The sequence below is a fragment of the Agelaius phoeniceus genome, chromosome 29 (assembly GCF_051311805.1).
Source record: "Agelaius phoeniceus isolate bAgePho1 chromosome 29, bAgePho1.hap1, whole genome shotgun sequence".
Classification (NCBI taxonomy): Eukaryota; Metazoa; Chordata; class Aves; order Passeriformes; family Icteridae; genus Agelaius; species Agelaius phoeniceus.
In genome coordinates, this window is record NC_135293.1 from 1,390,691 (window position 1) to 1,416,155 (window position 25,465).

Below are 25,465 nucleotides of genomic sequence, written 5' to 3' on the forward strand. Positions count from 1 at the left end.
CTGTAATAGTGAAGCACTGTTGTTCCTGCTCTGTGCTCTAGGCAGGAAACATCTGTTACTTTCAGATTTCCATTATTTAAATACATAAATATGTTCACAGCTCCAGGGACAAGTTAAGTGAAAAGGTTACTTTTCCATGGTCATTTTTTGGTGTGATGGTAAAACATTTTTCAACACTGTTGATGCATAGACTGCTTGGAAATAACTTCCCACAAAAGCAGTAGATAGTTAAGGATGAAATAAAGAATGTAGGAAGTCTGGAATAAGTTACCAAGAGCCAATGTGCTTCTTTTTAAAGCAATTTAAAAGTATAAGTGCAGAGACTCAGCAACCCAGGGGAGCTTTGCTGAAGATCTCAATGTGACTAATAAATATTGACATTTGCGTGCAAATGAGAGCAGAAATGTCACAGGGAGGCTGTGCTGTCACCGTGCCCTGGCAGTGGCAGCAGCATCCTCCCACCTCTCAGGGCTATGGCTCCCTGGGGGCTCTGGGTCTTGGTGCCTGTGGCACATAAAAGCCCCCAGGAGCCAGGAGGCTGTAAATGAATGGCTCCAGTGCTCTTTTCCAGGCCTGGGAAGGGTGCAGGGAGGGGCTGACTCTCTGGAACGTCAATGGGAGTTTTTAAAACCCTTCCAGCACATCATGAAGTCTGTTTCCCAACATTCCTGGCCCTTGGGCTCGCTCTCTGAGGCAGCTGCAGGAGGATTTTGCAGAATCTCTTGTGATACCTCTGTTAAGCAAGTGGAGCTCCAGAAATGTGGTTCTGGATTATGACTGGGATGTGACTGATCCCAGGGAAAGGTTCTTCCCCCAGAGGCTGCTGGGGCACTGCCCAGGGAATGGCCCCAGCCCCAAGGCTGCCAGAGCTCCAGGAGTGTCTGGGCACTGCTCTGGGACAGGCTGGGATTGTTGGGGTGTCTGTGCAGGGCCAGGGGTTGGACACATGAGCCTGTGGGTTTCAGCTCAGAATATGATTCCGTTTGGATCCTGTCAGTTCTTCCTCCAGAATCCCTTAATTCCAACCCATTTTCCTGGTGCCATCTCCAGCAGATGGTGCCACAGCCCATGGGAAGCTCCTGGTCCCCTTTGGCCATGGAGCTCAGGGCCACCAGCAGTGTCCCAGCAGGAGCTCAGGGCCACCAGCAGTGTCCCAGCAGGACTGGGCTGCTCCAGCAGGGGTGGCAGCAGCTGGCCTGAGCTTTGGGCTGGGTTGTTCCATCCTTTCTCCAGCCATCCTGTGTTTGGGAGAGTCACTCCTCCTCTGCAGCTGCCCCAACTGGGGAAGGTGAGGGTTTTGAGGACAAGGCCGTGTTTGGAGCAGAAGCTTTTCCCTCTCAGTGGAGTTTTCATGGGTAGGGGACAGTGTGTGACACAGGATGGGATGCATTGTGACAGGATGCCACTGCTGGTTTGGCAGGGCCTCCCTGCCCTTCCCTTGAGCATCAGGCAGGAGTTTGCCACTTCCCAAGCCACTCCTTGTCCTGCACCATGACAGCTCCTCTCAAGAGTTCTCCAGCTCTTCTCTGAACAAGCACTGGCTGCAGAGAGTAAATCTGAATCCCCTTGGAGCAGATCTGGAACTTTCCAGGTACCTGAGCTGTTCTGGGAGTGACTGCAGCTGTCCCAGAGCTCAGCTGGGGGAGCTCTTGGACTGCACTGCTGGAATTGCAGTGCTGCAGCCTGGCTTTGCTCAGGGATGGCTGAAATGTTCCTTCTGCTTTGCTGGCACCACCTCTGTGGAAATTTCCCAGCTTCCTTCATCCTTTTTATAGACTCCGTGGCTCTGACAGTGATCATCTTGGAAGCACCTCAGGGAATAGCAGGAGTGTGGAGAGTTACAGAGTCTACCAGTTTGGGGTTGAGCTCTAAAATAAGAGGCAGAGTTATTGTTTGGCTGTCAGGGATATTTATTCAGCGGAACCAAGGACTCTGTATATTGGTAGTATCTGCTTCAAAATTGCTCGTTAAAAACCATAACTCTTTCTTTGTGCCTCCCATAAATTATCTGGGGCTGTGGGAAGGGTGAGGAGCCACCAGCCCTGCTGCCTTCTGAAGGGAAGGGGAGGAAGGAGCTGCTTCCCTCACAACCCTCCTTTCCAGGGGGGTTTTCCCTGTGGAAATGCTGTTCCCAGGCACAGGCTCTGCTCCTCACCTTCCCACCCTGCTGCTGCTGCAGCTGGAAATGCAGTCTGACAGCTGGAGCAGGAGGTGTGGGCACTGACCCCCGGGGCTGGCAGCAGTTGTGTAACCTCGTGTGAAGCCCCTCAGGCAGGAGCTGCCACATCCAGCCTTTCACTTGCTTTTTTCTCAAATTACACTAAAATGTCCCTCTCGCATTAGGAATTTAATTGCCACCTTTTCATAGTCTCAAACTTTTGAAATGACTGAAATGTATTTAATTCTGCAGCCCCATATTAAACCTCTGGTGGTGGGAATTTTTGCTGTATCAATTATACATATTGTGTATAATTACCTCATACACTCCTGTGTGAGACCTAAAATTGAGCATATTGTCAAACGGTGCGAGCAGAAACTGATTTTATAATGACAGAAGCAACAAAGCTGAGTGCCAGGCCTCATTCTTCATGGTTATTACGGCATTTTATTGAGGAATGGATGTGGCTCAGCCTTTGCAATTCCAAAAGAATATTTTTAGACGCTGAGGTCTTCCACCAGCGCTTCCTTTTATCTCCATAAAGATGCACAGTCCCTACCTGGAGGCTTCCTGGCTGGGGAAGTGCTGCAGGAAACTTTGAATCTGAGTCTTGTGAATTTGCCTGATACACTTTGGGAGTGTAACATTTTATTTTGTCAGTACCACCTGATTGGGTGATACAGTTATTTTTTCCTGGATATTTTGTGGTCTTGTACAGTAACAGTATTTAATTTACCTTAATGGTGGGATGTTACACTCTCCCTTCTCCCAGAAACCACAGGTGTTAAACCAGACTGACACTGAGGAAGGTAATTGATTTTTATAAAATGTCCCTTTTCCCTTATCATGATGGATGTTTAATCCCCTTTAATTAAAACAGGGAGCCAGCTTTAGCTTTTAAGTTATATCATCTCCTCTCCAAAACACTCCCTCACTGGAAGTGGATCATGCCTAATCTGTTTGACTTTGATATCACAAAGTACACTTTATGCCAGAACAGCAGTTTGTGTGGAATTAAGGACAAATTACCAAAGGAACTTTAAAATAATATGATTAGTTGGAAGCGCTGGTCACAGATACAATTACATTCCAGAAACACTTCTGGAATTCTGTCTTGTGAAAGGACTGCAAACCTGAGAGTCCATGCAGTTACCCCTAACCTTTGTTGGTTGAAATATTTTAGAATTTCTGCTTTCTTCCCTCCAGGTACCCAGTGAGGCTCCCTGCATGGGGCAAATCCAGTCAAGGAGGGCAAATCCTCCCTGTGGCTGCCCCTGGATCCCTGGCAGTGCCCAAGGCCAGGCTGGATGGGGCAGCCTGGGGCAGTGGGAGGTGTCCCTGCCATGGCAGGGGTGGCACTGGGTGGGATTGAAGGTCCCTTCCAAGCCAAACCAGCCCGGGGCTCCATGGCTCTCTTGTCACATCTACAGTTTAATTCATTTGTCGTCAGGGCCAGCTCACCTTTCCACAGGCCTGTGAGGGGAGGTTCCAGCCAGGACTGGCTGTTCCCTGGGGAGGGATTCTCAAAGGAGCCCTCTCTGGCCTTGGCTGAGAGCCCCTCTGAGCTTCTCAGCATCTCCCTGGGTTTATTGCTCACTCTGGTCTGCAAGAGCTGCAGCTTTCTTTGCTGAACTCTCGTCCTGTCCTCCCCTCACAGGACAGGAAATGTTCATCCCTGGAAAACCGCCTTGGAAAATGACCTGAAGCAGTCATGGAGCTTACCTGTTCCTTTGCAGGGTGCTGCCCCTCACCTGTCACCATCCCTGTGCTGCTGGGCTCTGCCCCTGCTCTGCCATCCCCCAGGTGTTCCACGGGCTCGGGGTGACCCCATTGCAGGCAGCTGCTGTCATGTTTGGCACAGAGCTCTGCGCCTGCAGGGCCAGCCATGGTCCCTCCATCATTTCTTGCCTCCCCTCAGGGGGCTCTGCCCAGGCTGCTGGGATCCCTGCAGGGTCAGGTGTCACTGCCAGTGCTGCTTGTTGGGGTCTCTTGCACCCTGGAGATGCTGAGATTCCTTAGGCTGCGTTAGCTGGACTCACAGCTGGGATTCACAGCTGATGCTCCACACGAGGATTTTTATTTTTCTGAGTTTTGCTTTTCCTGTTTCTTGGTGTTAGGCTGCAGAATCTTCTCCTGAATTCCCTTTCTTCCCTCAATCCCCAAGTCTGCATCATCTTCCATGGGAAGTGTGTGAGATGTCCTTGCTCCTAAAAGTGTTCCAGGCCTGGCAGCAGAGGTTTGGAGGCTTTTTGGGTGGAGTGGGGAGAAAGGAGAAGCAGGCAAGGCCATTTGGCTGTGATGGCAGCTCCTCACAGCTCCCAGATTTCCTTCCTGCCTCTGCTGTCCCATGTAATCTGTTTTACAGCTCTGCTGTTTTGGATGGAGAAAGAGCAGAATTTATGGTGATGGTTGATTTATAGATTAACTGCAACACCATTTGCTCTCAGGCAGATTTGGCAGAGCAAGACCCTTTTCTGTTGATAAAAGGCAGAGAGAAAAGAACAGGGATATTCATTAAAAGGGATAAAAGGAAAGTGAGATAAAGTATGGCCAGGCAGAACAGCTTTTCACTCTCCTGACTTTTCTAAAATGAAGGTGAAATCTGCTTTGCTTTCTGCCCCAAGAATCCGTGTGCATGTGGGTTTGCTGGAGATGCATGGGAGGAGGGAGGTGTTGGGATGCAGAGCTGTATCCCCCTGTAATTCCCTGATAACTGGGAGCAGGGAGTCATTAATCCAGCCCTGCAAGCTGCAGTCATTAGTTAATCAACACAAAGCACTCCCAGCCCTCTCCCCAGCCCTTCCTCCTGGAGGTGGTGCTGTGGGAGAAGGGTGAGGGGGACAGTGCTCGCTGCTGGTTTGCTTTCAGAATCCACGGGGTCACCACGTTGTGCAGGACCTGAATGAGCTCTGCCTTGGATTATCTTCCCAATCAGGTGCTGCTGCTGGAATAGTGGAGATTTCTCTTTTTAATAGACTCAAGTTTTTGTGGTCTTTCATTAGGCTGTTGTAGACAGATTATTAAAAGGTCATTTTTGTGCTGCAGAGGAGGCACAGGATTTGGGGAGTTAGGACTCAAGTATTGCCTTTCTTCATTCACCCTCATCTAACTGAGAGAAAATGCCAGAAAATGAAGGTCAAACCAGGCTGGGGGATTGATGGAATCAGCTGTGGGACTTGTGTGAGGAGGCACAGATGGATTGATCTCAGCCTCAGCACCCCTTTCTCTCAGCTCCCTGCTGTTTGTGCTTCCCCTCCAGAGCATCTTTGGTTTTTATTTTCACCCAAACCCCCTGCAAAAGGCATGGAATTATTCTGTGCTTTGCTGCCATTTCACTTTTCAGTCCGTGCATTTTATGTCCATCTGTACTGAGCCTGTTCTGTTGGTTGAAATTAGAAATCTTTGAGGCTGAGGTTCATCTGTGGTACCTGGCCCAGCAGAGAGGAGACCCTTCCCACCTGTGCTCCCTCCTGGCACTTTGCAGGATGATGTTAGCAGGAGGAGGTGCTGATCTGGGGTCCCAGCAGCATCCTGAGGTGGTCCCTGCTGTGGCTGCAGCCCAGGAGCCCCAGCTGGACTGAGAGAAGCAGCTCTTTGATCCAGGAGGGCTCCAACCATTCCTGCCTTCTGAAAGTGTCTGCTCCGAGCTCAGGCCTGCTTTGAAATGAAGATCTATGGAAGTCTGACAGGATCACAGATTGGTTTAATAACAGAGGCTTTTGAGCAGAGCACTGGGGCTGGAGGGGAGGGAGATGTGCTTCCATGCTCCATCTCACTCCTTCAGCCTGATCTGCCTCCCCGTGGGACAATGAGCTTGCAGATTCCAGCTTGGCACAGAGCTGGGAGCAGGGCTTGGGAGGGCTGGGAGGGAGCAGGAGTGCTGCTGCAGAGCTTTGTCTTTATTCACATTTTGTTAACACATTGGCAGAAATCAGCGGGGATTTTTTTTTTTTTTTTCCTTTACTCAGCGGGGAAAATTGTCGAGGGGTGATGCCAAGTGCAGCACAAGTGAGGTTTAAAATAAGAGGAGCCTGTAGTAATGACAGCACTTAAATAGCACTCGGTGCTGTCTGAGAGCTGAGCACTCGTTAACCCCTTAATGTTCCAAGGAATAAATGTGCTGGGTTTGCATCCACTTCATTTCCAGCTGCCCAATCAGCCGCACAAAGGGGATCAAACAGGAGAAATAAAGGAAACTTTCCAAACTGTGTCAGTGATCTTTATCAAATCTCAGCTACAACACTTGTGGCTTTGATGCTGACAAGAACACAGCTCTCACTTCAAAGCAGTTGTAGCTGGGAACGGTGCAGTTTGATGGATGAGGAGCATTAAACCTTTGGAATGCTGGATTTTTTTCTCCTCAGAAAAGAAAAGAGTGTGTGTGTGTGTGTGTGTGTGTAGAGGCATTGCACCTCTAGCACAAGGGGTTTCCTAATCTAAGAATATCTTTCATTACTCAGGAGCAAATTTCTTTTGTTCTGCTGGAGGCAATTATCCTGGTGTTTTTTCAGGAATTCGTGGTGCTGGGCCCGGTGAGGGAGGCAGCTCACACAGGTCACTTGGTACAAGGCACAGATAGCTCTGATCTCCCCTGGTTGCCTTTTTTCTCCTTGTTCCTGGAGCTGAAATGAGCTATTATTTCAGAATACAGGCTCTTTGAAGCATAATCTTTGCTTTTCTTTCTGTTTGTATGGTATGCACTACAAAAACAACCAGTAATTAATAATCTGATTGCCAGTTTAGGGAAATAAATCTGATGTGAACAGGTTCTTCCAAACAAATAATGGGGAATGGCAAGGGGATGAATATTGTAGTCATTCATCTCTGTTGAATTGTGTACTAATTATCTTCTTGGCTAAACTGAATGAGTAAATGACTTCATAATGTTTTTCCCCAAACACCTTTTCTTAGTAAAATGGCTCCTTCATGCTGCTCATTCACTGCAGGCAGAGAGGCAGGCCCTGGGTTATTTTTACATGTGGAGGGAGAGACTCCAATGTGCTCTGCAATTTTGTGCTTTGTGCCTGGCACTTGTGCTGTGGAGCTGACTGGACTGGGGCACTGAGAGTCTTTCCAAGAGCAGATGGTTGTTCACATTAAATTCTCTGCTTTAAAAAAAAAAAAAATGTATTTGAAAATTGCATTTGGAGTTCTGGAAAAATCTCCTCTTTGTGTTCCTTGAGTCGGGGGTGAGTGAATCACACTGGAAGTAGCCCATTGTGCTAATCTTGGAGCTCAGTTGTACCTCTTGAAAATTCATATTGCTTTAAAATCTGCATTTTAAAAAGCTCCTGTCTAATGTCACTTCTTGAAACTAATGGCTCTTTAATCCTATTTCTAGCTCAAGGCAGCTCTAAGGGTTGGAGAGTCTTTCAGAAGTACATGATTGGCACAAGTTAGGCTTGGCTCTAATCTTCCAGTGCTCAATCTCCAGGGATTTGATCCCAGCTTCAGAGTAACCTGAGATATTCTGCCCATCCTCACTGGAAAACAAATGGAGACTTTGCAGTTACAACTTCAGTTTCTCTGGGGAAGGAGGAAGTTTTTCATCCTGCTGTTCTGTTGGCAGCAAAATCGCTGCCATTTCTTCCCATTGTGGGTCATGAGCAAGTTCTGTGTGTGGGAAGGGACTGTCTGCAGTGAAATGGGCCCTGTGGGTGAGGGCTGGGAGTGTTTGGTGGTGCCCAGGCCCTTCCTGAGCAGGTTTGCCCTGATTTTCTCCCTGTGCTGCTTGCCCAAGGGTTGCATTGAGCAGCTGTGGGAGGCAGGTGGGTTTGGTGTGTTTTGGAGTTGGGATTTGGTCCTGTTTACTCCTAATTATGGCTTTTGGAGTTGATGCTCCCCAGCCTGTGTGTTTATCTCTCACTCTGGGTGTATTTCAATAAAAATGTCATTATTTGAAATCATTGACACTGCTAGTTAAAGACACTGAATTCCATCATCCATTGTGCTGTGGAATGATCCATTCAAGATAAAACTGCAGGCACTTGATAAAGGCTCTGTCCTAGGAGCAGGGAGCTCTCTGGTCCCTCTGTGATCCTATCTGCAGGCAGGGTTTGCATTGCTGATGGCAGGAGCCACAGCAGAAGGGGGCACAGAAGGAGGCCAGGGATTCTCCTTTCCTAACCAGGATCTTGAGAAGGGAAATGGGAGATTTCCAGCCCATTCAGCGCGGGCCAACCTCAGATTTGATGTGAGGGGAAGAGGAAAGGGAGTTGATTTCAATATTTTAACAAATTGTTGGGAGAGAGGGGTGAAGGGAGGTTAATTTTGGAGGAGGGTAAAGGTGAGGAAAAGAGAGGTGACCGTGGAAGGGAGGTGACAATGCTACCAACAAAGGAACAACCTGTTCTTCTTGAAATACCTTTTTTTTCTTTTCTCATACAGGCAAACCAGCTTAAAAATAGTGTTGCACAGCAGGATCCCTGTGGGTCCCTTCCAGCTCAGGATATTCTGGGAGATTCTAGCATGGAAACCCCCACTTCTACCCTGAGCTTTGCTCTGACACAGTGAGGAGATGTCGTTTAATGTTTTACCTTGTAGAAAAATGAGGCCTCAGGAGCAGGATCTGAACTTTGCAGGGAGGGACCACCCTGTGCTAATGCTGGTTCTTAATGCTTCTGTTGGGTGATAAATATTCCTGATAGACCAAGGGGTTTCCTTTGGAGGCTTTGCTGCTGTTGTGGGGGCTAAAGATGTTGGAAGTCAGGGTTCAGATTCTGTGTTTATGGGCACCCTTTGCCTTACAGGGGCTGAAATAGCAGCTTTTCATTCTGCCTGTCGTGGCTGAGAGCAGGTTGGCATTTGAATCTTGAAGGGTCAGTGTTCTTGGCACAATTAAATCTGCTTTGAAGACAGATAACTCACCCCAGCTTGACACATTGGCCTGGACATTTTAAATGTGCTGCTCCTGTTGTGTTTGTGTTCCTTATTCCATAATTATGGTGTGTTAAACTGTGTGGGGCCTGCTTGGGCAGACCTTGTGCAGACACTGTGAAATTGAGTTTCTTACCTTCTCCCAGGAATGGCACTGGAGTGACATTTCCAGAGTCTTGTGTTCAAACCTCCCCCTGCCCATGGAGCCCAGGCTCCCAGAGAGTGGGGTGTGGGATTTGGTGAACTAATAATCACTGTTTAATTGCTCTGTGTTGGTGCAAGAGAGTGTAAATGAGGTGTGGAACAAGGTGGAACTGGCCAAAGCTCTGGGGGTGACAGCTGGAGTGGGAAAAGGTCTTGGAAGCTTTGGGCGAAGGGACAGGATGGTCTGGTCCTCTGCCAAAGGTAGGGATGGCTTCAGGTGAGAAAAATTCCTCTCAAACAAGGAGAAAACAGCTGTGAGCCTTTGCTATGGATGGAGTTTTAGGGTTTTGGCCACTGGAAGCCAAAACTGAGCTTGGCTCCCTTTGAGGAAGCAGCAGGCAGGGGAGAACCTGGGACTGGGAGGTCCCTGAGCAGCACCTGGTGCTGGAAGCTGCCCAAGTGAATTCCCTGTTTCATCATTCCTTGGTGGCCCCAAAGGCATCCCTGTATCCCAGGATGGCCTGAATGCTCCTTTTTACTGACACACTTGTTTAATTCTTAATTCACAAGACATTTGCTTATTTATTCTCATTGTTCCTGATAATAATTCTAAACCATTAGAGGGGAAAATTGTATTCAGAAATGCTGTTTCACACTTTATTTGTTTGATGATTTAGAGCGATAGAAAATAGCACATTTGCTGGCTTTTATAGTCTGATAATTATCCACATCCATCAAGCCCCATTCCAAGGGAATAAACAAAACACCAAGAAAATTACTCTATTAATGATATCCTATGATGGCAAATAGGACAGACCTCTCTTTAGTGTTAAGGAGAGGAGAACTGTCCAGTTCAACTCACGTTGGGAAGGAATTCCTCTCTGGGAGGGTGGGCAGGCCCTGGCACAGGGTGCCCAGAGCAGCTGGGGCTGCCCCTGGATCCCTGGAATGCCCAAGGCCAGGCTGGACAGGGCTGGGAGCACCTGGGACAGTGGGAGGTGTCCCTGCCATGGCAGGGGTGGAAATGGATATTTAAGATATCTTCCAAGCCAAACCATTTTGGGATTCCGTATTACCAAAAGCAAGCCACCACTCCAGGAAGATCTTTTTCTGACTCATTTATAGCTTTGGGGCAAAACCTTTTGGACTTGTGATTCTGACTCAAGGACTCAGAAAATTGCGTGGAAGTGGAGTTCAGAAAAGCTGGATTTCGGTTTCATGAAATAAGTTTGGGAGCTGAGTGTCTTTCCCAGAGAACAGCAAGTTCTAGATGTGTACAAGTGGTACTTGATCCACTTCAGGGATTTTCTGTTGTTTTGGTGGAAAGTAGAAAAAGGTAATTTAAAAGGCTCAGTATATTACTTTCAGGTTGTTGACTTGGGGGTAAGATGACATTTGAGTCACAGAACTATAACTTTTTTTATCTCAAGCTGCTTTTTCTTTCCCCATTGTGTAAATCTCCTGTTCCCTGGCAGAGCAGCAGCACATTTTTCCTGCTGCAATCCCCAAAGTGCTGAGTGGCAGGGTTTTGGGTGAAGCCTGGCCCTTTGTCTTGGTCACTCTGGGCAAGGCTGGCCCTTGGAATCGGGCTGGATTTGTGATTTATCTCCAGCCACTGCTGCTTTGGCCATCAGTGCCCCTTGTGCTGGGGACAGCTGAGCCAGAGGGGCACATCCAGCCCAGTGTTCCCAGCACTGGGGGCTCCTGAAGTCGTGCCTGAAGAAAAGGAAATGATTGGATGTTTTTTACCTGTGGCTTGCCTGTGGAATTGAGGCTTTGCAGCTGAGCTGAGCTGTGGGGATGGTGGCAAACTGAGAGGCACAGGAGTGCTGGCTCTCACAGAGAGCAGGGGGCATCAGTGGCACCCAGAGCCAGCCCTGCCGGGTGCTCGTGGCTCAGGGACTGCACCCCTTGGGTTGCAGCAGTTTTTAATCTTTCCATTGTTGTTCTGCCTTGGAATCAATCATTTTGTGTGTAGATGCAGCTCAATCTGTGCCATACGTGCAGGAGCCTTCTGTTTCTCTTTCTGGTTTTAAATAGCAGCCCAAATTCTGTCTTTATTGCCTATCTTTATGTAAATCAGTCAGATTTGTGAGCATAACTTAAAGCAGAATTTGACCTAATTTTAATTCTCTTCTGCAGTTAATATTTTGAATTCCTAAGAATAAAGGCAGAGGGATGTGTAGGCTCTGCTTCCTAAAGACTGGCCCAAAGAAAAAAGTTAATTTCTAAAATCGGAGTCAGCTATTACCATTCTGTGCTGGGGTATTTTGATTTGTATATTATTACATATAGTTCTTTTTTGTAAGCTGGAAATTCCTCCTCTCTGGCTGGTTTCTGTCCAAGCAAGTCTTTTTTCTTTGTCTCTCCATGGGCTGTTCTCTGAAGCCTTGCTTGGCTTTTTGCAGGCTGCAGTTTCAGATAACACAATAACCATGTTCCAATGTATTAAACTTTTAACATCCTCAAGATTCAATTAATCTTATCTTTACAACTCCCAATTACAGGCACTAATTAAGTGAAGGTTGCATTGTAGACTGGGGATATTACATTAATCATCAGCAGCCTTGTAGCCATAAATTAGTTCTTTCCCAATCCTTCAGCATTTTTCCCAGAAGGAATGGAATGTCTCATTTCCCTGTTTTAAGGGACATTAATCCCACAAAGGAGCTTTGGATCGGGATTAGTTTTATCACATTTATGTAAGTGATGAATGGTCTTTGTAAAATAAAAGCCACAAGCTTTGTCCCAGACAAATGAAATTGAATTGTTTGATAATTATGCAATTTAAGGCACTGTCAAACTTTGGTCAGGGAATGTTGGGAGTCCATTGCTGCATTTATTATTTTACAAGATTAGGTGCTGCATCGTGTTTTACCTTAAATTTTTTCCAAGCCATCAGTTCAAATCAGCTTAGTGCCTAAACCCTGCAGGGCCCCGTGTGGAATTTGTGTGCTGCCATCCCCCTGCCAGCCCAGCCCAGGTGTGTTTGAGTTCCTGGCACAGGTTGGGCCTTGAGCTGCTTCTCCCAGTCGTGGTTTTACACTGGAAAATGCAGAATTTGTCTGGCTGAAACCCCCCCAAATTCAGGTGCATTCTGAGCCCCCAGCCCAGGAGGGGCAGTGCTGGGCACCTGTTGCTGAGCCCCCTCCTGCAATTTCCTGATCCCAGTGAGGGGTAATGAGAAGGATGGGTTTGACATCTTTATTGGAAATAGCAAAAATAATGCATTTTTTATTATTCACTTTGAAGAGAAGTTATAGCTGGCAATAAATGCCATTCCCACAAATGTAAATTCTCAGAATTCTCTGTCACAAAAAGCAGGGAGAGCCATATTTAATTTGCTGCAGAATGCAACCAACGATTTACAAATTTCCATTGGCAATATTATTGTGTGTCATCATGTTAAACACATTGAAATGTGTCCTGGCATTCAGCTCCCTTCTTATAACCTGAAGACATAAATCTTTGTCACCTGGGCTTTGCTCCTGAGAATGTTGTGAACCTCAAAGCACTAAGAGAACCAAGAGCTTTTGGGAAGAAAAAGCCATTTGAAACTTCCCTGGTGTTTGTACGTGCTGGGCACACCCAGCCCTGTGGCTGGGACCTGAGGGACAGTTGATTGTTTTTCCAGAATTACATTCAATTATTTGCACTCTTGAAAAAATTCCAGTCAAATTCTTTTGCACTTTACTGACCCAAAATCTAAGAATGCTGGCTTTAGGAAGTGTAGAAGTTGTTCCCTACACCCTTTAATGATGTTTTCATCAGCAGACCCTGCATTTTCAGGGTCACCTCATCAAGAAAATTATTGAATACTTGAATTCCATTATTTCCCATCAGACAGTAAAATCCAGCAGGGACATAAGGATTGAGCCATGACTGCTTGAGCTGAAGAATATTCACTTTTTTGAATAAAATGAAAGCTATTTGCACAGAAAAAGGCTTATTCTTTTCCAAAGCACACAGACCCTCCTTCACACCTTTTCAGCCCATCTGTTTCTTGCTTATTAATATTTAGCACAGTTTTATTTTGCAGATATTTTTCCCATGGAGAACACACCTGCTGTTCCCTGCACTCAGTTATTCCTGGGGTTTCCAGTGCTGCATCATCACTTTGTCTTCTCCATTTTCCTTTTACCTTACCTGATGCTGTTTGAGAAGGTGCCAGGAAAACACACATTTCATGTAACATGTCTGAGGACTTTTATTAAATGCTGTTTTTTCCATTTTTCCATGGATTGTGTGTTACCGATGCCTTTCAGACACACAGAATTTTGGTTTGATTGCAGCCATTGTGTGCTGTGCTCAGGGTTATTGCCCCACTTGTTCCTAGCCTTGTCCTCTCCCTGTTTTTACATGAAAAATGCCTTGGTTCCATCACATATAATGATATTTTGGTTTCTGTTCTCCCAGGTATGCCATTCCCCCGGAGCACGGCAAGAGGCTGGAACGCCTGGCAAAAGGTGAGCCTGGCTTTGGGCTGGGCTCAGCAAGGACTGGCACTGACTGGACCTGCTGGGGACTTCAGGGGCTGCTTGAGGAACCTGCTGAGCTGGGGGAGCAGCTTCAGAGCCAGAGAACTTGACAGGGAATTTTAATTTTCCTTCAGCTCTTCCCTCCAAGCCTCGGTCTCCTGGCATGGCCTGACCTGACTTGAGCTAAACTAAACTCAACTAAACTAAACTAAACCAAACCTGACCTGAACTAAAATTCCTTAAAAACCTTTGGATTTTGAGGCATTAAGACCAAACCCTCCCATGTCTGGGCAGTGGGTTTAATCCACAAGGGTTTGGGTTGGAAAGGACTCCAAAAATCCTTTCACTGCACCTTCCACTGGACCAGGAATGCTCCCAGGGATGGGGCAGCCACAGCCTGTTCCAGAGCCTCACCACACCACAATAGACATTTTCTGGCTGATACTGAACCTAAATTTCCCTTCTTCCAGTTTGTAGCCATTGCTCCTTCACCCTATAAACACATTTTGCATTTGGTTGTTTTATTTTAGCCTCATCTTCCTTTATTTTTCAGTGCCATAGAGTTCCTATTAAAAAGGAAGAAAAAATGAAAGCGAGGGGAAAAGAAAAGGAAAATGGGAGTGGAGGGGAGGGAGAGTTACTTTGAGCTGTGGCAAACTCCCACCTCTCAAGCTTCAGGGAAGATGTCTGGCTGCAGAAGTGGATATGTTTTAATTTGTTGGTGTTGTTTCTATTTTTGTTCACTTGCAAATGTTCAAGGAGCTGCCCAGCTAAAAAAAAGCTGCTGGCTCAGAATAATTAACTCCAAATTTCTGTGGTTCATCTCCAGTGAGGGAAGTGGGGTGGTTTTAATGTGGTGGTGAAGGCAGGAGCAGGCAGGGAAATCTGGAAGGTTCTACTCTGATGCAAAAGAAAAGTTCTAATGCTGATTTCCCAGAAAACAGACAAATTCCTGTACTGCTTTTTCCTGCTGAGCACACTCCAGGGTGTCCAGGGGAGCAGCTGATTGTGTGGGGTAAATGCAGAATAACTGGGGATGAGTGTCCTGGGGCTTGGTGCTGTTCTCCTGGGCACTGAGCTCCCTGATCCCTAAATACAAATAACACTGGAAATGGCTGCTCAGAAATGTTGCATTTCAAAGCTACAGCTCAGTCATTTGCCAGGTTTTAATAGATGAAAAAAGTAATTTTTATAAGAAGTCAATCAATCAGATGACTTGTGTTCTGCAGACTCTGAAATACCACTCCAAGTCTGACAGGAGCAATAATAAGTTTCTTGCTGTTTGTAACTAATTTTTACGGATGATCAATTTTGAGGCATGGAGATGGTTTGTGCTGTAAAACCAGGAGCAAATTATCAATGATCTGGTCTTTATTTTAGTTTCCTGTCTCTACAAGATGGGTGGGTGATGATTTAACTCTGCCAAGAGCCAAAATTGCTGCCTGGCCATTCTCCTGTCCTGTGCATCAGTGGGGAGAAGTTTACTATGGAGAAATGAGTGTGCAATTAATATGGAAAATGAATAGCTGAGCTGTAAATGGGCTCACTGGGAGAGCCATGGAGCCCATGGAGAGAATGTTAATGTGTTGCCATGTTATTGGTGCTAATCACTTAAAATGTGCTTCTTTATTAGTGGCTTTAATGAGAGCCACTTAAACTGTGCATTAAAAAGAGGAACTGCAGAGAGGGACGACAGACTGGGTAGCAGACAGTCATAATTTGAATTGAAATGCTTTTAGTACAAAAATATAAGTAAACCTGGAATCCAGTAATCCTTTTGACTTTCTGAAACCCCTTCCATTATGTCTCATCAATTAGTTTTGGTTCCAGAGCTTGGGTTATTTGTTTTCCTAAACTGTGATGGGTTTGAGTTCCTACAAGCACAATTTGTTATGGAATCAGCCACTTGGAGGGAAGGACATAGTGAGGAAAATTGGGTTACATTGGCTGAGCTGCCATTGAGGGGTTTGGGCAGTGTTTACTAATTAATTATTTGTGATTAGTGGCAGAATTTATAACTCAGTAGCAGAATTTAAGGCTTGGGGGTGTTGAGGTGCTGACTGGGCCAGGTCCTGGTGCCTCTGCCACTTGTTGGTGACCACTGTGAACGTGTCCCTCGTGCCACTGCCTGGCATGGAGCCCTTTAGATATCATTTTCTCCCTTTAGATAGTGATATGTAGGGCAGGTTGATGTGGAATCCAGCAGGCTGTGTTGTTTTCCCAAGGACAGCCCTGTAGTGATGCTCCTCCTTTGAATGTCTCCACAGGATTCTTCCCAGGAAGCTCTCAGGGATGTGATGCTTTCCTCCGTCACAAGATGACCCTCATTTCTCCCTCCATCCTGAAGAAATATGGGATTCCCTTTGACAGGGTAGGTCCTGCAGGCTGGCCCTGCACAGCTCCTCTCTCCTGAGGAGTCCACCCAGGGAATTGGCTTTATTTCCAAGGGCATTGCTGTGCTGAGGGCAGCCTGGGGTTCAAACCAGCTCTGCTGCAAAAAGGAGAGTTTGGGTTTTGGCTGAGACACTGAGGAGAGGAAAAGCTGTCACTGAACAAACTCTGGCAGTTAGGGAGCCTCTCATATAGAGAGGGGCGAGCTGATAAGGATGGTCTGGCTCATCAAGGGGCAGCAAAACCCCCAGTGGTGATTCAGAAACACTTTTTGATTTTCTTGTGGATCCAGTGTGATCCAAAGTGGAGCTGGCTGTGCTGGTTCCCTGTTGTGTAAGTGTTCATGCTGCTCTAAGCCTGGAAGGATCCCTGCAGCTCTTAAGCCCTGATTTGAAAAGCAGGGTCATGTTTATTTGGTATGATCGTTTTAATGTGCTTATTCTTAAAGTCTTGTGGCAAGAAGTAAATCTCCTCAGCCAGGGATGGTTACAGGGATTTGTATCTGTGCAGAATCACTCAAACTGCTGCTGCTGCTGCTGCTGGCTGCTCCCAGCACACGGAGCCAGAGCTGCCTGTGGACGGGGGAAGTGTCACAGAGGCCTGCTCCAAACTCCTCTCATGGAATCATGGAGTGGGAAGGGACCTTAAATCCCAAACATGGGCAGGGACACCTTCCACTGTCCCAAGCTCCAAGCCCTGTCCTGAAACACTGGAGGCTGTTATTCACAAACAGGGAACAAGTGCCATTTTTCCTGAGGAACAGAGATAGGATCCCTGCATCCAAATCCTTGGCAGATTTCAATGAAGTTGAAATAGGCAGCATTTATAAATCTCTATAATGCTGTTCTGGAAAAAAAAAAAGAAACAGATCAATACTAGGGCTTTTTAATAATTAAAAATGTGTATTTCTGTAATCTCCTATTGATTTCTCCATTTATTCCTCAAGAGCTTGCAGAAGTCAGTAAATTTGGGGCTTTCTTCATGAGTGGCAGTTTGTGCTGGCTTTCCTTCAATAGTTATTACTTTTCTGCATGGCCTATCCATCATCTGGAGTGTTTTCTAATTTATTGTGGGATAATGTTGACAGCAGTGCCATGGATGATGTGGGCTTGAAATGGAGACATCAGGATGTGCATTCACTGACAGGAACATCATCTGTCCATCTCCTGGAGCCAGCAGAGTGGCACTGCTGGGGTTTGTGGAGGGGATGGATGCAGGCTGGACTTCAGCACCTCCTCCTCCTCCTGAAATCCTGCAGGAGCTTCTTGTGTATCACAGCAGCTTTTATTCCCTCTTTCTTGAATTATTCTTCTAATGTTAATGACATCTGCAAGTTCAGATGTCGGCCCAGCCGAGGGGGGAGCGTTTGAACTCCTGTGTGTTTCCATTTTGCATTTGGCCCCATCCTTGTGTTTGGAAGTGCACTCCCCTGGGGTCTCTGTGGGCTCAGAGCTGCTGGGGTGTGGGCTGTGGCTGTGGGAAGGAATCCAAGCAGAATTCTTGGCCTGTGACAGCTGTGAGAGCTCTGTCAGCACTGCTGGTTGGAAGGACAGGGAAGGTCAAGCTCTGCCTCTTCCATGCCCCGTGGAGGGGAGGTGCTGCACTGATCTTTTGGAATGTTGCAGCCTGAATGTTCCTTTGTAACTGGAGCCTGCAGGTGTAAATAGTTCAGGTCATGTAACCCCTTCCATCCACTGTTCTGAGTTTTTCCCTTAAGAGAAATCCTTGAGTATTCCTGCAGTTCACCAGGCTCAGCCAGGAGCTGCCTGCCAACCCTCCAGTGGGAAGAGATTTCATCTGTGGGGCTTTTTAATGGGTCTCTGTTCTCAAACTGCTGCATTAAGTGACCCTGTGGGGTGTCTCCTCCTTTTTCCTTTGTTTTGCAGATCACCCAGGAAGCTGGGGAGTTCATGATCACATTTCCCTACGGGTACCATGCTGGCTTCAACCACGGCTTCAACTGCGCCGAGTCCACCAACTTTGCCACCCTGCGCTGGATCGACTACGGCAAGATGGCAACACAGGTGGGCAGCTGGCAGGGACAGCTGGGGCAGTGCTGGCACACACAGCCATGCCACCTGCTTGTCCTCATTCCCGAGGAGAGCACAGAAAGTGCCTCTGCTTTGGGATGGGCTCTCTCACTGTCCCACGCCGCTGGTTTTGCCTCTCGATAATTTGTTTTCTCAGAACTCACAGAATTCACAGAACTCACAGAACTCACAGAAATCACAGAACTCACAGAACTCACAGAACTCACAGAATTCACAGAATTCATAGAATCACTGGGTTGGAAGAGACCCTAAAGATCATTGAGTCCAACCCAGCCCCAACACCTCAACTAAACCCTGGCACCCAGTGCCACATCCAGGCTTTGTTAAACACACCCAGGGATGGTCACTCCACCACCTCAGGAAAACCATTCCAGAACTTTATCACCCTTCCTGTAAAACACTTTTTCCCAATATCCAACCTATTTGGTTTTCCCAATATCCAACCTGTATTTCCCTTGGTGCAGCTCAAGTCTGTGTGCTCTGGTTCTGTCAGTTCCTGGAGAAAGAGCCCAGCCCCAGCTGAGCACAGGCACCTTTCAGGGAGCTGTAGAGAGTGATAAGCTCACCCCTGAGTCTCCTTTTCTCCAGGCTGAGCACCCCCAGCTCCATTTTATTCTAAGGGTGTAGGAATGGCTTTCTCAAGTGCTGCATTCAGGTTCTTAACAGGTTGTTTTGGGACTGGTAAAGTGGAATTAGTTTTCTGGTGCATCCAAGCTGTGTTTCACAGTGAATAAGGTGACTGATGTAACTGAGCACAACTCATTAGGTACACACTGGAGGGGAAGGAATAAGCTGGAAATACTTTTAAGCTTTAATAACACTATGGTAATAACACTGAAAATACCTGAATTCCTTTAATCTGTGCACTCAGTTAAGTTTGGAGGGTTATGATTGTGTGGTTATTTCTCATTAGGGCAGGTTCCTGGTGTACTTTGGTTTGTGACAGCTCTCCTGGTTTGAAATCTGCAGAATAACTGACCAGCAAAGCTCATTCAGTAGAATCTGGGAAGTTTTGCCATGGGCAGGAACACCTTCCACTATCCCAGGTTGCTCCAAGCCCTGTCCATCCTGGCCTTGGACACTTCCAGGGATGGGTCAGACATTTGGATTTGTTCTGGAGTTAAAGGGATGGTAAGAAAACCCTTAAACTGTAAGAGACCTCAAATCAGTGGCAGGTGTCTGAAACTCAAAAATAGCCAAGCAGTCTTGGTTTAAAAATGTAAAAAATGATGTTTGTCTGCTGTGACCTTGTAAAGCAGGTTTCTGTGTAGTGAGTGGTCATGGTATTACACCCCAGAAAATGGGGTTTATCATGGAAATTCAGACAGACCCTTAACTACAACAGAGCCAGCAGGCACCACTCGAATATTAAAAGCAATTTTGGGTTCAGCCATGTGTTCACAAACAAGTGACATTTGGGAAGTGCAGTTTTAGATGGAGCCTCCATGCTTACATTGTTAGGCAGCGTAGCGTGAAATTACTGAACAAGCAGCAGCAGGGCAGGAGCAGATCTGGGGACACAAAGTGGAAGTGTGGAAGGAGATGCCCGATTTATTCCCCCTGCACTCCGTGGCACTTGTCTGTTCTGAGCTTCCTGCTTCATACTGCTCCAAAGCAGGGTTAATTAACCTGGGGTGCCAGGCTGGGGGTGCCAGCTGAGGGGGGACTCTGTTACACTGTGGGGGCAAAGCTTTGCTGAAATCTCATTTGAGGTGAAGCAGGGAGTGATCAGCTGAGGGTGTGCACTGGGAGCTGCCTGCACCTCTGTGGGCAGAGAATTCCTGGAGAGGAGGAAATTCCTCCCTGGGGGGGTGGGCAGGCCCTGGCACAGGTACCCAGAGCAGCTGGGGCTGCCCCTGCATCCCTGGCAGTGCCCAGGGCCAGGTTGGACACTCCAGGACAGTGGAAGGAGTCTCTGCCATGGCAGGAGTGGGATGAGATGGGATTTTAATGGATGAGAGGGATTTATCCCTCCCTACCTACCCCATTCCTGAGTATATGTGATTTTTAGTTAACTACTGCAGCTTTCCTCTATTTCAGAAATGGCTTCATTGATTTCTATGCTCCCAGGCACAATTAGATTGTCCTTGCTCACATGCAGACAGGTTTGGGGTTTTTTCCTTACCATGTACTCATTTAAAGAAGATCTTGGGAAGTCTGAGCTGGGCAAAGCTTTACAGGCCCCTGCTGTTCCTGCAGTGACCCAGGTGGTGATTCCCTCCTTTCCTTGGGCTGCCAGCACAGCTCTCTTGTCCTGCCTGCCTTCAGGAGAATGGGGACAAGGCCAGGTTCATAATTAGCCAGTTGTAATGTTCTCCTGGACATTATCCTGGGGAGGAGATTTGGGTTGTGCTCTGCTGAGAGCTGTGTGGCAGTGGTGCAGTGCAGGGGAGGAAGGTAATGGTTCACCTCGGAGAGCAGAGCTGTGCTAATTGCCTGCCAGATGGGTGCAATGTTCTGCATCCCACAGAGAACCTGTAAAAAATACAGAATAACCAGCCTGGAGTGTAAAGATCAGCTGCTGAGACACTGGTCCTGCTCTAATTGTAGAACAAGTGTCAGGATTAGAAAAAAAAAATAAAATAGCAATGGCTGCAGAGTAGTGTGGGAAACTAACAGTGGGTAAATCCACTTGTGTCTGTAAATGAGTAACCAGGAGGGGCAGATCCTTAGAAATTCCAGTGGAATTTGGTTTGGTGAATAGCAAGTGAATAATCTGAGCTGTCCTGTTTGGTTCAAAGCTTTTTGAGAATGTGGAGTCTTTCTCTCTGTGGGTTTTTAGTTAGAACAGGTGCTTTTGCCCCTTGGGTCTGATTTTCTGATCCTCCTGCTAATTGCTCCTCCAGCCCCAGTGCTGAGAGTGGTTTGTGACAGACAAATTGCACAAATTGTCCTTTGTGATGTGCAGAAATCCTCAGGACTGGTTCTCTGTGCTCTCAGCCAGTGTCAGGTCCAGAGGAAGGGTCTGGATCCTTCACAGCCTTGAGGGTGCCCCAGTGGGAGGTGGGTGTCCCCATCCAGCTGGACAGGGAAATAACAGATTTGAGCTGTTGTGCTGATGGAAATGTCTCCATCTGGCCTGGAGGAGCCTGGTGCTGCAGCTGAGTCCTCACAGCCAAGGTGACTCTGAGGCCAAGCTCAGCTTTCCTCCTGCACCTGATCCTGGGGTAAAGCTGAGCACCAGATCCTTGTTTAGGGATGGGAGAGATCTGCAGTGATCCTGGGGTAAAGCTGAGCCCAGATCCTTGTTCAGGAATGGAGAAACCCCCAGTGATCCTGGGGTAAAGCTGAGCCCAGATCCTTGTTCAGGGATGGGAGAGATCTGCAGTGATCCTGGGGTAAGGCTGAGCCCAGATCCTTGTTCAGGGATGGGAGAGACCTGCAGTGATCCTGGGGTAAAGCTGAGCAGCAGATCCTTGTTCAGAAATGGAGAGATCTGCAGTGATCCTGGGGTAAAGCTGAGCCCAGATCCTTGTTCAGAGATGGGAGAGACCTGCAGTGATCCTGAGCAAAAGCTGAGCCCAGATCCTTGTTTGGGGATGGAGAAACCCCCAGTGATCCTGGGGTAAAGCTGAGCCCAGATCCTTGTTTGGGGATGGGAGAGACCTGCAGTGATCCTGGGCAAAAGCTGAGCCTAAATTCTTGTTCAGAAATGGAGAGACCCCCAGTGATCCTGGGCAAAAGCTGAGCAGCAGATCCTTGTTCAGGGATGGAGAGACCCCCAGTGATCCTGGGGTAAAGCTGAGCCCAGATCCTTGTTCAGGGATGGGAGAGATCTGCAGTGATCCTGGGGTAAAGCTGAGCCCAGATCCTTGTTCAGGGATGGGAGAGATCTGCAGTGATCCTGGGGTAAAGCTGGGCACCAGATCCTTGTTCAGGGATGGGAGAGATCTGCAGTGATCCTGGGGTAAAGCTGAGCCTAAATTCTTGTTCAAAAATGGAGAAATCTGCAGTGATCCTGGGCAAAAGCTGAGCCTAAATTCTTGTTCAAAAATGGAGAGATCTGCAGTGATCCTGGGCAAAAGCTGAGCCTAAATTCTTGTTCAGAAATGGAGAGACCTGCAGTGATCCTGGGATTAAAGCTGAGCCCAGATCCTTGTTCAGGAATGGAGAGACCCCCAGTGATCCTGGGGTAAAGCTGAGCCTAAATTCTTGTTCAGAAATGGAGAGACCCTCAGTGATCCTGGGCTAAAGCTGAGCCCAGATCCTTGTTCAGAGATGGGAGAGACCCCCAGTGATCCTGGGCAAAAGCTGAGCCCAGATCCTTGTTCAGGAATGGAGAGACCCTCAGTGATCCTGGGATTAAAGCTGAGCCCAGATCCTTGTTCAGGGATGGAGAGACCCCCAGTGGTCCTGGGGCTGCCAGGGCTGCTCCCATGTCCCAGGGCTCCTCCCAGGGGTCTCCTGTGGATTCATCCCATTCCAGACCCCCAGAGCTGTGGCAGGGAATGCTCCTGGCAGCTGCAGTCCTGTTTGGTGTCACTGTCACAGTGCAGCAAAAGGAGACAGGGGAAGGGAGTTCAGAGGGGTTCTCACAGCCTTGGAGATCCTGGCACAATGTTTCAGAGTCAGCTGTAATCCAAATATTTGCTTTGGACTTCAGCATTCCTGGTTCAGCTGAGGAGGGATGGGTTTATTTGTGTATACTACAGTTAATGTTTGCCTGCATAGGCAGAGCTTAGGAATTAGGGAGAAATATTTCCCTTTGTTCTCTGTACTTGGAGTTCCTCAGCCATTTGTCTTCCATTTGTCATATTTTTTTTTTTCTGTTTAGTTGTTGAAAAAAGCTGCTGAGTGAAAGGCAGGAAATTATAATTTTCATTCCTTACCATCTTTTTTATGAAATTTCTTTTTATTTTGCACCACGAGCCTGCAGTTCCTGCCTGGCTTTTTGTTTCTGAAAACCCTTGGATGGCACCACCAGAGGATTTTAACAGCTGTGTCTTTGCCCAAACAACCTTTTTAAAGCAGGGGCTTCAGGAAAGTGCCCTCCCTGCAGTCACAGTGGCCTGTGAGCCTCCTGCTATTCACAGACCCTTTCAGAGTTTTAGCAGAAATTCAAATCCCACCTCAGCTTTTCTATTTCTTTGGCAAACTGGACTGAAAATAAATGGATGGGAGTGCAACAATCCCTGCACTCTCCTTTCAATTAAGTGCAGCCACTCCTGGAGAAGGTCTGGGTTCCTGCTGGCTGCCACTTTCACACCTTCCTTTATCTCCTGTTTACTCCAGAAAAACTGCTGGAATTCTCTCTCTCAACATAAAATAGGGTCAGGCTGCCCCTCCTGCCCAGGTCCTGCATTTTGGGCTTGAAATAAACAGCTCTCACTTCATCCCAGGATCCTTTACATGGCTTGTTGCTTCTAAACCTTCAGCTCATTTCTTTTTTCTGTACTGTATATGTAATATAGAAATAATCTCAAATTTACACTTGGAATATCTGTGATTTAATGTTGTCTAGCATATCATTTTCCAGCTGAAATTGAAGCTTTCTTCTTACTATTCACATTTTGGTAGATATTTTTTTTTCCCTTCAATATGTCTGTATTTCCCAAGAAAATAAAACTTGTGAGGTTTTTGCAGAAGCCTGTTTGGTAATACTGCAAAATTGGTCCCAAAATAAGGCAAATCAGAGCTGTATTTTTGCATTACTTTGTGTCTATGCTTCAACTGAGTCTAATTAGACCTTTTAAGCTTAGAACACATAAAAAATCTATTATGAAATAGCATTTCCATAGTTTATTTTTGTCAGACGTTCAAAATTGCTCTTTTACTCTAATTAGACCTTTTAAGCTTAGAATACATTAAAGAAATCTATTATGGAATAACATTTCCATGGTTTATTTCCATCAGACAGATTCAAAATTGCTCTTGAACAAATTCTTCCACCTTTCTTCATACTTATTTTCTTGTATTATTTGTAAACACCCCTAATGCTCTTGATTCTGTGCAAGAAAAAGGAACTTTTACAGCTTTTTTTTTTATGCTGAGGTGGAAAGGGGATGGTTATTTTTTTGGAAACTGTCTGGAAGCTTTGTTTTATCAACACTTTTCCAAGCTCCTCTCCTGCAGTTCTGGCTGGGAGGTTCTGGGCACGATTTTTGTTAATGAAAAACCAAAGTGGGGTTCTGTGAGCAGAATCAATCCTGGATTTGCTGGGATTTCCAGGATTCCAGTGCTGGGGGTGCTGCTGGGTGGGGTGACTGAATGGCCCTGGGGGGCTCAGTGCCACCAGCTCCTTCTGGGTCTTGGCATGGGTTATTTATTGATTTATTTTATTTTTTATCCCAGCTCTGGGATAACGTTTTTTTTATTTATTATTTTATATTTTTAATATGATATTTTTTATTTTATTGATTTATTTTATTTTTTATCCCAGCTCTAGGAAAATGTTTTTTTAAATTTATTATTTATTATTTTATATTTTTAATATGAGAATATTTTTTTATTTTATTGATTTATTTTATTTTTTATCCCAGCTCTAGGAAAATGTTTTTTTTAATTTATTATTTATTATTTTATATTTTTAATATGAGAATATTTTTTATTTTATTGATTTATTTTTTTTTATCCCAGTTTTGGGATAGTGTTTTTTATTTATTTATTATTTATTATTTTATATTTTTAATATAAGAATTTTTTATTTTATTGATTTATTTTATTTTTTATCCCAGCTCTGGGATAGTGTTTTTTTTTTAATTTATTATTTATTATTTTATATTTTTAATATGAGAATATTTTTTTATTTTATTGATTTATTTTATTTTTTATCCCAGCTCATTGATTTATTTTATTTTTTATCCCAGCTCTGGTATAATGTTTTTTTTTATTTATTATTTATTATTTTATATTTTTAATATAATAATATTTTTTTATTTTATTGATTTATTTTATTTTTTATCCCAGCTCTGGGATAGTGGTTTTTTAAATTTATTATTTATTATTTTATATTTTTAATATGAGAATATTTTTTATTTTATTGATTTATTTTATTTTTTATCCCAGCTCATTGATTTATTTTATTTTTTATCCCAGCTCTGGGATAATGTTTTTTAAAAATTTATTATTTATTATTTCATATTTTTAACATGAGAATTTTTTTTTATTTTATTGATTTTTTTTTTATCCCAGTTTTGGGATAGTGTTTTTTATTTATTTATTATTTATTATTTTATATTTTTAATATAATAATATTTTTTATTTTATGGATTTTTTTTTTTATCCCAGCTCATTGATTTATTTCATTTTTTATCCCACCTCTGGGATAATGTTTTTTAAAAATTTATTATTTATTATTTTATATTTTTAATATAATAATATTTTTTTATTTTATTGATTTATTTTATTTTTTATCCCAGCTCTGGGAT

General features: G+C 45.5%; 1 protein-coding gene across 2 annotated transcripts in view; it reads left to right on the forward strand.

The window, feature by feature from the left end:
- The window catches only part of KDM4B (lysine demethylase 4B), a 74,899-nt gene that overhangs the window by 14,952 nt on the left and 34,482 nt on the right, over window positions 1–25,465 (forward strand). For both annotated transcript variants that reach the window (XM_054650067.2, XM_054650068.2), the window contains exons 6-8: window positions 13,595–13,644; window positions 15,924–16,027; window positions 17,934–18,071. In XM_054650067.2, the coding sequence (XP_054506042.1) occupies window positions 13,595–13,644; window positions 15,924–16,027; window positions 17,934–18,071 (292 nt within the window). The remainder of the gene's footprint in view (window positions 1–13,594; window positions 13,645–15,923; window positions 16,028–17,933; window positions 18,072–25,465) is intronic.